The 12,408-nt window shown below is 40.1% G+C and overlaps 1 protein-coding gene across 2 annotated transcripts in view; it reads right to left on the minus strand.

Moving 5' to 3' along the window:
• Window positions 1–12,408, minus strand: part of hspa12b (heat shock protein 12B) — a 118,357-nt gene that overhangs the window by 67,747 nt on the left and 38,202 nt on the right. For both annotated transcript variants that reach the window (XM_039751944.1, XM_039751945.1), the window contains one exon: window positions 3,793–3,979. In XM_039751944.1, coding sequence (XP_039607878.1) covers window positions 3,793–3,979 — 187 coding nt within the window. The remainder of the gene's footprint in view (window positions 1–3,792; window positions 3,980–12,408) is intronic.

Raw genomic sequence — 12,408 nt, forward strand, 5'->3', positions numbered from 1 at the left:
AAGCTTTGTTATTTTTTGGACCTGGGTCTTTACAGTTCCCCTCTCCCTTATGATCATTTTCTAAACCTCAGAGCTTTTTTACGAGTGTAGGCCTCAGGCCTTTCTTTGTAGTATTTAGGTCTTCTTAATATTGCTAGGCCCAAATCATAAGAATGATAATGTTAAAAAATAAATTTTGTGCTTCTTGTACATTTTGGAAAAATTGATAAGAATGAGTTTCAGCACAGTGTCATTTTAGGTAACTCTTTGAATGTGCTTTGGTCATTTTGGGTGTCTTTGTGACATTATGTCAGAATGCACTTTTATGGTAATTTCAACTGTACTAGCTTTGGAAAGCAGCCCATCAGTTTTGAATTCCATTCATAATGCAATATTTAGCTAACACTTTAATGAGTTGCACATGGACAGGAGAACTATTTCAATATCCATCCATCTGTTTCCTGAAGCTACTATTTAAATGAGTTGGTCACAGGGAAACTGCAGCCAATCTGGTCGGCAGGACAGGACGTGCATCACATAGACATATGCAGTCCGACCAGGCCAATTTAGAGTTGCCAGTCCATCTAACATGCCTTTGGGTTTTGGAAAGAACACAGAATACCCAGAAAAAGCCGAACATGTAATCTCACTGCAGGCTGTTGCTAGTAGGGATATAAAACCCAAATAAACTTGTGTCATCATTTTGCTCTTGATGACTTATTATTTTATATCGACCAGCTACACTTAACCATCAAAGACAGGTAATAGAATAAATGTAAAATATTTGATCTCTCCTGCTTTATGTATATATTCCCTCAGTGTTCCTCCTATGCTTTTCATCAGTATCCCTGTGCGTTTCAACCTTTCTTTCTCGGTGCCTACTCTCTTAATCACATTCCCATGCAGCCTGCTTCTCAGACTTTGTCATTTTGAGGTGCCTTGATTGTCTCCTGTCCACTATTTGACTGACACCAATGGCAGATGGGCCCCCTTTACTCTCCATAAAAACATCACTTCTGTTCTTGTCAAATGCTTCCCGTCTTTGAAGGCAACTCAAAACTTGTGTTTTGTTACTTTGTAGCAACTTAATGTCACATTATTTGCTTTGTTGTCATTGACATGCTCCATTTTAAGTTCTATTTTGTAAAAAATGTCACAGTCAGGAATTAAACTTTACATCCCTAACATATTGTGCCTACCACTGAGTGTTCAAAGCCATATTGACGAATCAGACCAACACTCAATGGACAAATCAAATTGCTTAAAGGGACCAGACACACATATCTACTGTACACACACACAAAGACAAACACATGCAGAGACAGCAGTGTATTATTATGTAGTGGATACACAGTATGTGGAGCTTTGAGACTTGTGCTTTACAGCTCCTGCATTCAGATCTTTGTCCAGTCCTGTGTCTGCATGAATTTCCTTCAGTCCCACTGCACAGCACATACTGTATATACTCGTGTTTAACTTCTTCCGTGGATAAGTTGGCATTTGAATTTACCGTATAATTTCCAGTATGTTAGTCGTATAAGTCGAATGCGGAAACCTCACGCCATTGGTCCAAGAGATTATAATATGCTAACACCCACCTGAGAGAGTAACCACGGAGCACACTGCCTTTTTTTTCTATGTATTGTGCCTACGTGACAACACGGTAATACCCAAACTTTCAACATCTGCAATAAGATGCTGCAGATATTCTATTAGACGGTTGCGGCGAGCGCCCTCTTCTAGGGGGGGCAGCATAAAGTAGAAGGACGTCTCATGCCTGGACAAACTGGTGAGGAAGGCAGGCTCAATTGTAGGCACGGAGCTGGACAGTTTGACATCCGTGGCAGAGCAACGGGCGCTGAGCAGGCTCCTGTCAATCATGGAGAATCCACTGCATTCACTGAACAGGATCATCTCCAGACAGAGGAGCAGCTCCACTGACAGACTGAGGAGACCTCACACTATGCGACTCTTCAATTCCACTCGGGAGGTAAACGTTAACATTATACAAAGTTATTGTCTGTTTTACCTTCATTGTTATCATTTTTTAATTTAATATTGTTTTTTATCAGTATGCTGCTGCTGGAGTATGTGAATTTCCCCTTGGAATTAATAAAGTATCTATCTATCTATCTATCTATCTATCTATCTATCTATCTATCTATCTATCTATCTATCTATCTATCTATCTATCTATCTATCTATCTATCCTGAAGCAATGTTTGCATTGTTTTGTGTTTTTTTTATCTCACACCCTCATACACCTTTATCGTAAGAGCATCCTTTATCTACGATGGAGCGTTCGATCAGAAGAAAATATTTAAATTAGAAGTCATTGAAGTGGCAAAAGAAATTGGTAACTGCGCTACTGCAAAAAAATGTGATGTGTCTGAGAAACTGGTGTGAGATTGGAGGAGGCAAAAAGATGTAAAAAAAATAAATAAAAATTAAGTGTCGCATTTTTGAATGGGCGTATAAGGCGGGGTCTGAGTTTATGATCGATTTTTCGGCTTTCAAGACCCGACTTATACGCGAGTATATACGGTAGACATACAGCCTTGTATGGGTGATTGTACGTGAAGGTGAGTGTGCCATGTGATAATGTGATGGAGTCGTGGCCCACCCAGGGTTGGGATAGGCTGCAGCCATTTCAAGAAGTGTTTGGGAAATGAAAGAGTGAGCAAATTAATGAAAGAAGTTGTAGCACAGATATTTTAGTTGATGTCCACAAGTGTGCAGTCAGTGGTACGTCAGTGGTTTAGACTGCACGCAGTAGGACCTTTTACACAAATTGCATTAATATTTTTAAAGTCAAGCAAAAGCAGTGAGTGACTCACTCAGGGTCACGCAGCAACAGCTTACCTTAGAGAAAAATTGGACAAATTTGTGGTTTGCTCCAGTAGTACTAGGGTGTTGTACCGTGTTAGCCATTATGGACGTAGTGGGAAGTCAAGCAAAATGACACCTTTTATTGACTAACTAAAAAGATAACAATATGCAAGCTTTCTGGGCAACTTGGGCCCCTTCTTCAGGCAAGATATAATCGGTTTGCTCCACTAATGCAAAAACCTCTAATAATTAATGACAATGCAGTGGTACAAGGGCATCGCACAGCAGGCAAAAATCATTAAACGAAGCAATGGCAATAAATAGCAGTAGTAAAAATCAATATAAATATGCAACAGTATTAAATTAAAAAAAAAACAAGTTACAATATCTAGACAATACAAGTAAGTTAGCAGCAGAACACTCAGTTGGGTAAAAAGATCGGCAGTGTTGGTGCTTATATGACGGGATGTCACTGAGTTTAAATGTTTGCTGTTATGGTGTCAAATGCTAACTGAAGTATGTGGATTATCAAACGATAGAAGTTCTTTCTTCAAGCATTTCTTCTCAGACATTCCCAGCATGGATGGAACTGTGGTTTCATTCGTGACTGGACCTTAACCATCTGCTGCAGTTGTAGTGCCAGACCAGCTAGTCAGTATGTTCTCCACTATGCTGCTGTCAACTGATTCTGGGAAACAGATTTGCTTTCTTCAGCTTCTTCAAAAAGTAAAAGCTTTATTGACCTTGCATAACTAGACAGCGGATACTGAGGGACCACGAGAGATATAATGTAATGTAGGACACCCAGTACTGTGCTACTTATCTACCACCTTATCTACTCATTCATTAGCATTACTAGCTGATATTTACGGAAGTGCCTTATCCTCCTCTTTTAGTGGAAGACCTTCTTGGAGCATTAAATACCGTTGTCTGTGTTATCCCAACCAATAATAATGTTGTTTTAATAACTGGTGTATATCTTACCGTGGTGCTGTGAATTTTCATCTTGAACTTTTCAAAATATAGCCAGTCACGGGCCTCCTCTGGATCCAAGTCATGGTAGGAGTCTCTTGCCATGAAGCCAAAGCTGTGAAATTTCTTGTCAGGGGTCAAAAGCAAAGAGGTGGGGGTTTTCTGATTGGCCACACCGGGGTCACCACCTTCCCATCGTCTAATTGAAAAATGTCAAACAGAGCGAAAGAAAAAAAAATTTTATTATTACATAACCATATTTTTCAAATCATTCTGAACCTGTTTTTTTATATATATATTAAAAAAATAAACTGCTGTTACAAATACAGGTTTTGAAACACTTTCTCTAAGAACATACTGTAGATTGATACCCCACCCTCCTCATTAAACATGTCTTCTAAGCTCTCGTTCCTCCAATCTAACTTCTCGCTGGCCAATCTGAGGTCTTGTTCAAGGTCTTCACTTCAATTACTGGCTTGACCTGAAAGGCTGTGCTTCATGTCCACAGTGTCTGTGTGAACCTAACATCCGCACAGCTGGCCAGCTGTGTGCACCTGACTCAGACTGGGACGTTTGAATCACTGGAAGTCAAGAAGGATTCAAAAGGAGGAAAATTAATATTTCAAATCCATAAAGTTATAATGAGATCACATGGCTATTCTCTGCTTTACATTGATTGTTGGTAGTGAGGGTCCATCTTGCTGTGATCACAAACATCATCATCATCAGTTTATTTAATTTTCTTTTATAGTTTCAGTTTTTGGCACAATATTGCTCTTCTAGTTTGTTCTAAATATCTTTCCTTATGAATAACGAATGACAAATACCAGAAATTTGGAATAAGCAACAAATAAGCATTTACTTTACCAGTAAATAATTTAAAAGTGACACAATGGCAGATTATTAATAACTCAGTTTAGATTTACCAAATTGATCAAAATAACACAAACAATTGGTCAAATTTGAAGATAACCAAGGCTGTAAATTCAAAAACCAGAAACCTGAAACAAAACTGAGACGTCAGAACAAAAGCACTAAAGCAGGAGGTAAGTCAGCCATAAAGATGCTTCAAATCCAGAAGCAGGAAGAACACAGCCATTGAGAAGACACAAGCAGGGTGACTAGCAATGTAACCTTAACAGACTGAACGGCACAAAAACGGAGTGTGCCAAGCAGCATTGTCCATGACACTGCCTGAAATATCCAATCCAGGTTGTGTTATTGGTGATTTTGCCACACCTATTTACCTTTTTATTTGCTTTCACTTTTTGGCACACTCAGAATATTTAAGAATATTAAAGATAATAATGACTGAATAAAAGTTTATTGCATGCCCCCCTTGCTTGCCTTGTTGCTCGATCTTGCCATCTGGGATTGGTATCGAGAAAAGATGAGATGTCCTCTAATAAGTGACACGCAGCACAGCAGCACGAAGTCATAATCTGTAGCCCCAGCAGCAACTGCATTGTGTCTTATAGCTGTGCCAGGTGAAGGAAAGGACAAGAGAGCAAAAGTTGGGCTTGAGGAAGTATGTGTAGATCTACGTAACAAAGAATCTGGGGATGGGGACAAAAGCATCTAATGTTTTAGGATAGGGTCAGCCTAAAACTCTTCTACAATAGAACTGCGGGCGTCTGAAATTCTGTGCAGAGGCGGTGGTGTTAAAAAATCAGTCAGATTTTTTGTAATTAATTGATATTTCATAATCCTATTAATAACAATAATAATAATAATAAGGTTGTATTTTTGGGATACACATCATAAATCTTTATTAACACAGTCATCAATTCTAAGGACAACACATTAATAAATGTTAACGCAAGGCAAATGTGCTATTTGTGGAATAACCCTGTCTCTAATAATTAGAAATCTCAATTCCCTTGCTAAGCAAACTAGTAAAATAAGATTGCCAAGACTGCATTTTACCCCATGACTATTTCACAAGAGCAGGGAAACGGCCACAAAGGATTGTTCAAAAACTACAAAGGCTGCTGTTTTTATTCCCACTTGAGTCAGCATAAAACGGACGCCTAAGTGCTTACGCTGTATTGACACATCGCTTTTGGAGTGGATTAGCTGTCCACGTAGTTATCTGAGCAGTGACAACGCTGAACAGGTCCTGAGGAGGTAGGACAGTTCCCTTGACCTACACAATAACCTCCATGGTGGCAGGCATGTGAAAGACTTCTATGATACCTCCGTCACAGTGCCTGCTGAAAGAGTACATCATAGCTTTCTATGACACAAAATTGGATTCAGCACAATCACAAATTAGTGGATGAATGGATGATTTACAGAAACAAAACTACAGAACGCAGTATGTTAATACATTTATGTATTATTTGCACCCATTACTCCAGTTTTGTGTTGTTGATGGTGCTTATTTCAGAAGCATCTGGCAAAGAACAGAAGGAAAAAGTAAATCAAATGTAAGATTCTACATATCTGCAATATTAGCTTTTCTTTGAATTATCTGCTTTTGTCCATTTCTAACATGTTGTCACCTACGTGTGCTCATGGGGCATCTTCAGGGCTCTCAGAAGGTAAACGATGGCACCCTGAGCAGGGAGAGTGCACTGCCACTAATCCACCCGCAGTTCTGAAGCTCACCAGCAGGAGGACTTGTGACCCACTTCTTCTGTCCTTAAGCCCCGCCCCTTCTGAGCTAACAGTATATAAGCCATCAGAAGTCACTGTTCAGTCCAGGACCGGCTGTTGCAGCTTCTGTCTGTTTGTGACTTGATGTCACCTTTTGCATCTGTTTGTGTGATTTCTTTTCACGTTTTCTTAAACTCAATTAAACGTGGTTATCGGCTGGCACTCCGACTCTTGTTACGGTTAACATGTTCCTCCTTTGTACCTCAGAAAGTCCACTATGATGGGAGAGAAGTTAGTGCTTCTTCATAGACCTAGAACTTCTGGATTTAGTTTTTGGTCAGGTCACTCTCTCTGGGTGTTGTTTCCGCGCTCCCCACATGTGTGCTCAGCATACTCTGCTTTCACTCAACATTATTAAGACATGCAAGTTAAACTACGTAAATGGCAGCTGCAAATTGTTCTGTGAAGAGTGCATGTGTTCAAAGTGTGCTCTGTAATGAAGTGCAATTTCATCCAGATGCTTTCTGCTTTCACGAAAACACTGGTTTTCTCAACCAGTGGACGTAAAATTGGAAAGTTCATACATACATTCAATCCCTTTCCTAAAAACTAATACACTGTTGAACCTTATTTTTACCAATATAGTATAAAATCATCTTGACACTTATACGGCTGGTGCTCTGACATGCTTCCCAGGCATAGTTTGCATAGTTGGCAGTTTATCTGCTTTCTGCATTATCACTAGGGACACCCCTGGCTGGCCTGCTATCAGCAGGTTTGATTCCCAAAGAAACCGCACATGCCGGGCCTCATAAAGACATCCTGAGCAGATAAAAAGGTAGTGAAAAACATGTTGAAATAAAGCAGATTTTTTTACAGCGACCCTAATTCATTATTTGACTGGACACAATCAAGACAAGACCTATCAACATATCTTAGTGAGGTTTAAGATTGTGAAGTTTTAGCATTCTTGTAACAGGCCCTGCCAACCACTCTCACATATTTTCCTTTGAGACGGATGGATGATGAGGCTCAGCAAGTCTGGTATACACAATCAGGCCCCCAGAAAGTATGGATTCACTCTCTTCTACAAGGACCTGTTTGAGAGGAACACAGAAGAAGAACGTGCTTGTAGCAGCACCACCTCTTACTTTGTGTTTCACCAGTCCATCTTGAATTAATAAAGCATCTACGCCACCTATTGAGAGCTGGTCTACTGCTGGTCAGTCCTTCAAATCCTGGGTGTCTGCTGTTTGCCGATTCCTCCGTTAGTTCACTGCTTTCCAGCTCAGGATAGGGTAGGGTAGGGTGTCATTAGAACATGAGTTCCATTAAAAATGTTCTGTACAATTCGGTTTAATTTACCACATTAGAAGAAACTTCTGGCCTGATTCATTTTGACATTTTTGGTTATACTGTAGATTCTTTATAGTTGATGCTTTTGTCAGGTATGTCATTAGAGGAGGAGGTTAGGAGCTTGAGCTGATTACAGCGCGTTGCAGCACCCACCACACGACGAACCACTCGGATTAGGACCCGAGTGCAGTCATGCAATGGGTGACACCTCAGCACCACACTGAACAGTGTGAGGTTTTTTATGGTGGCTAGAGGGCCAATCCTGCCATCAACCCCCAGGTTTTCCCTGTAAGTTGGAGGACCCACTAGTGGAACTGGATGCAGATTAACGTCATACCCAGGATGGAGCAATTGCAGATTAAGGTCCTTGCTTAAGGGCTCAAGAGAGTAGAGTAACTTCCGGCATTTATGGGATTTGAACCAGCAACCTTCTGATTGTTACTTGTCTTCTTAGAGGGTCAAGGCTGGGGGCTGTCAAAAGGCAGGGCCTGTTAAAGTCCATTGCAGCACTTCTTGTGTGATTTTGGGCTATCTAAAAATAAATTGTGTTATATTGTTTTGCCGGCACAGATCCCTAGCCTCGTAGATTAGATTAGAGACGCAACATTTCAATGGTCAAAATGTTGTCTCTAACCTTCTTCTTTTTTAGCATTTGAATAACCTTTAAAAACTGTTTCTTCTTTGAAGATGGATAGTAGTACTAGGGTGTTGTACCGTGTTAGCCATTATGAATAAAGAGAGAAGTCAAGCAAAATGACACCTTGTATTGGCTAACTAGAAAAATTACAATATGCAAGCTTTCGAGGCAACTCAGGCCTCTTCTTCAGGCAAGATGTAATGATCGATTACCTGAAGAAGGGGCTTGAAGTTGCCTAAAAAGCTGGCATATTGGAGTGGTGGCTCTGAGGCTAGGGATCTGCACTGACAATCGGAAGGTTGCTGGTTCAAATCCTGTAAATGCCAAAAGGGACTGGCTCTGCTAGGCCCTTAACCTGCAATTGCTGAGCGCTTTGAGTAGTGAGAAAAGTGCTATATAAATGCAAAGTATTATTATATTGTAATCTTTCTAGTTAGCCAATAAAAGGTGTCATTTTGCTTTGAAGATGGATTCTAATTCAGCCATTTTACTGACTAATGTAAGCACTGTGGTTAAGTGCCAACATGGATAGCTCAAGTGTTAGTTCAAGGTTAGCATGTTGTAAAAGCAGGGCTGAAAGCATAATATTTTTACTGGAGCTTTGCAATAAAAAAAAAAAATGCCAGCTCTTTTTTAGCCCACGTATCTTTAGTTTTGTTCCTCAGCGTGGGAGTAGGACTTTCAAGAGGAAGAAATTGGGGCTTTTTGTTCTACTTGAATTTTTTGACCCCAGCCTAGCCACCCAATAGATGTTTTGTGTCACTTTGATTCATGCCAGTTGGTTTTCTCTTGTGTTTCTTATTTTTGTGAATGGCAGACTTTCAACCTTGTTAAGCCAGCTGAAAACTTTTCTAGTAGGCATTTTACGCTTGTCCACTGCTTTGTACCTTCTCTAATTTGTTGTTCTTAACCTGAGTGAGAGGCTGCTGGACACAACCAACTACAGTCAATGAAATTCTGAGCAGAAGGCCAATCCTCATCCTGTCTCGTGTTTCTTCCAGATCTGGCTGATGCTACGCATGTGCAGCAGTTATCCCGTGTGCTGGTTCCAGCACTGTTTAGGTGGCTGTACCAACAGTGATTTGAATTCTTGTTCTAAACCTGACACATCCCTCCTTATGCTTCCGGCTTTCCACCTACCTGAGATGTTAAGATTTTTCTCTGAAATCAAGTTTTACATTTCTATTCATAATATATTTGTCCATGTGCAAGACTTTTGTGCTAAGAATTCTGCTTTGACTTCTGGCATTGATTCTGTCATACACTTAGGTAAGAATCTCATACACTTAGGTATGTTTCCCCAGTTACTCAACTAAAACAGCAATAATTCAACTGGTATTGAGGAAAATTTGTGCTTTTGATTTATTTTAACAGGACAAATAGCTCATGACACTAATATTGTGTGACATGACCTGTGATATGATCTCCATAAAACGGGACCTGAATGGGATAAATCTGATGATTTAGGTAGAGTCTTATCCCTGTCTCTTAAACTTGATGTTTTGTTGTTTTTAAAAACATTATTTTGTAACTATTGTTCATCGTGTTCATTGTTGTTTTGCCTGTCTAAGGTAAAGTCATCCCTGATGGAGGATCGCAGGAATCGTGTGGTAGAGGGGTCCTTTCATCGGATTGGCTGGGCCAGGGCTGTCTCAGCCATGGAATGGCCAATACTGGAAGGCAACTTGATGGCTGAGGTCTCCAGGGGCCTCATGTATAACGCCGTGCATAGAATTCGCACTATAACATGGGGTAAGCACAAAAGTCGAAATGTGCTTACGCACAGGAAAATCCAGATGCAGCAATCTGTGCGCACTCCAACTTCCACGTTCTTCCGCTACATAAATCCCGATCAGCATGAAAAGTAACAATCGTGTACGCGCTTTATGTAATGCCCCAACTCCTCCCAGAAAAGCTTATTAGGGTACAGAGAAAAAAAGGCACACAGTGGGGAAAAAGCACGAAATGTCAAATTCAATCTCGAAATTTCACTTTAATCACGTAGTTTATTTTGTCATTAAAATAGAACATCATAAACTTTATCTTAAAATCGTTTAATTAACCAGTTTCTCAAATCACATCGTAATTAAAGTAGCATGTTAAATGCTTTGTTTTGTATTTGATCTTCTATGTGCTCTATGTGTGTGAATCACTACATGCTTCTTAAACTGGCTCTGTTCCTCCGACAGGACACAGAATCCATTACATTCGTGATATTACAGCTCTCTGAATAACTAAAATACTGAGATGTATACGTGATATCATTTTCATGATGATAGTTAAAGCACGTTATTAAACATGGGTTTCACGGCGCAGTGATTCACCTTCGATGAAATTATTTATTGCAGCAGTACTCAGGGGCGGCTCTACGTCCAATAGAGAAAGTCCAATGCCAATATCTTATATTATGCATGGTGGATCGCCACACAATCAGCTCTGTAATAGACGTTAAGCCATCTGTAAGCTTAGAGCGCCGATTCTTCAGAACATTGAAATATCTTCATAGTACATGTTTAATTATTCTATCCTTCACGCCAGTCCCAGTGAAGAATATAGATTATATAAATGAAGTTAAAGTTTTACCTGTATAATATAATAAACATTTTGCTGCATTTCATCTTAAAAATGATATCGTCATCATATGTAAATACGCACTTTATAAAGTGGCGCAGGCTGTGTAATATTATAACTGTAGTGCAAGTTTACAGTGAGGTAATTGTACTTATAAGTAAAAACAGTTCTACAAGGAGCATTTGATTGAGTGCGTTTAAAGTTCTTGGGATGAAACTGTTTCTGAACCGCGAGGTCCGCACAGGAAAGGCTTTGAAACGTTTTGCAGTGGCTGAGGCAGCGTGTGCTTGAAGCTGTGTACTGATAATTCTCTTTCCGATCAGCTGCTGCTGTGATTCACACTCAGATACACTGATATAAATACTCCGAGTGGTGCAGTGAGAGAAATGTGGAAAAAGATGATCCGCTGTGGCAACTCCTAACGGGAGCAGCGGAAAGAAGAAGCAGGTGCAGTTTTAGTAACAACGCTAAAGCAGTTATGGTATTTTGTATACTATGGCTATTCCCTGGACCATTATATTGTTATAAGTTAATTACAATCAATCAATTACACTAATAAACAATATGCGGTTAGTTTCAGTGTATTTATAAAGCCGCATCAGGAAAATAGGAAGTAACCACACAGGAAGAGTAGCACTGCTTTGACGCTGGGTGCCGCCAGTCTGCAAAACTGAGCGGAGAAGTTGCGTACGACAAGGCATGAGGTACCGTGGAAAAGTGCGTGGCTTTACGCCAAGTGTAGGTTTTATACATCGCGATTTGAACGTGGAAAAGTTCTTACGCAACATTTCTGTGCGTACGCACCGTTTATACATGAGGCCCCAGGACTCTAAATAAATCCAAATCATATTATGTGATATCATCTACTGTTAAATTCTGCTCCGTACTTGTAAAATTTTTATTTTTATACTGTATTGAAGATTACTTGTGCTCTGTTCTGTGTATTGTATTGACCCCCTTCTTTTTGACACCCACTGCACGCTCAACCTACCTGGAAAGGGGTCTCTCTTTGAATTGCCTTTCCTGAGGTTTCTTCCATTTTTTTCCCTACTGGAGTTTTTTTTGGGAGTTTTTCCTTGTCTTCTTAGAGACTCAAGGCTGGGGGGCTGTCAAGAGGCAAGGCCTGTTAATGCCCATTGCGGCACTTCTTGTATGATTTTGGGCTATACAAAAATAAATTGTATTGTATTGTATCTTGCTCTTGTGTTCCTTTTAATGTTAAATGAATGCATCCAATATGTGTCATGGGTGCTAGCCCCAAGGTATACTTCTGTTCTCCTGTTTCAAATGGAGGAAAAGCCACAAAAAAACACCTGACCTCACTTTCGGCCAAGTGTGCCAAGCCCCTCCACTTCATGTCTTGAAGGTATATAACCTGTCACCATACCAGAGGTCGCCGTTCATTTGGGAAGCAGCTTCCAGAGAGGATGGAGCTGCTGACCTTCACAAGCACTAATATTTCTTGT

This window comes from Polypterus senegalus, chromosome 4 (assembly GCF_016835505.1).
Source record: "Polypterus senegalus isolate Bchr_013 chromosome 4, ASM1683550v1, whole genome shotgun sequence".
NCBI classification, from domain to species: Eukaryota; Metazoa; Chordata; class Cladistia; order Polypteriformes; family Polypteridae; genus Polypterus; species Polypterus senegalus.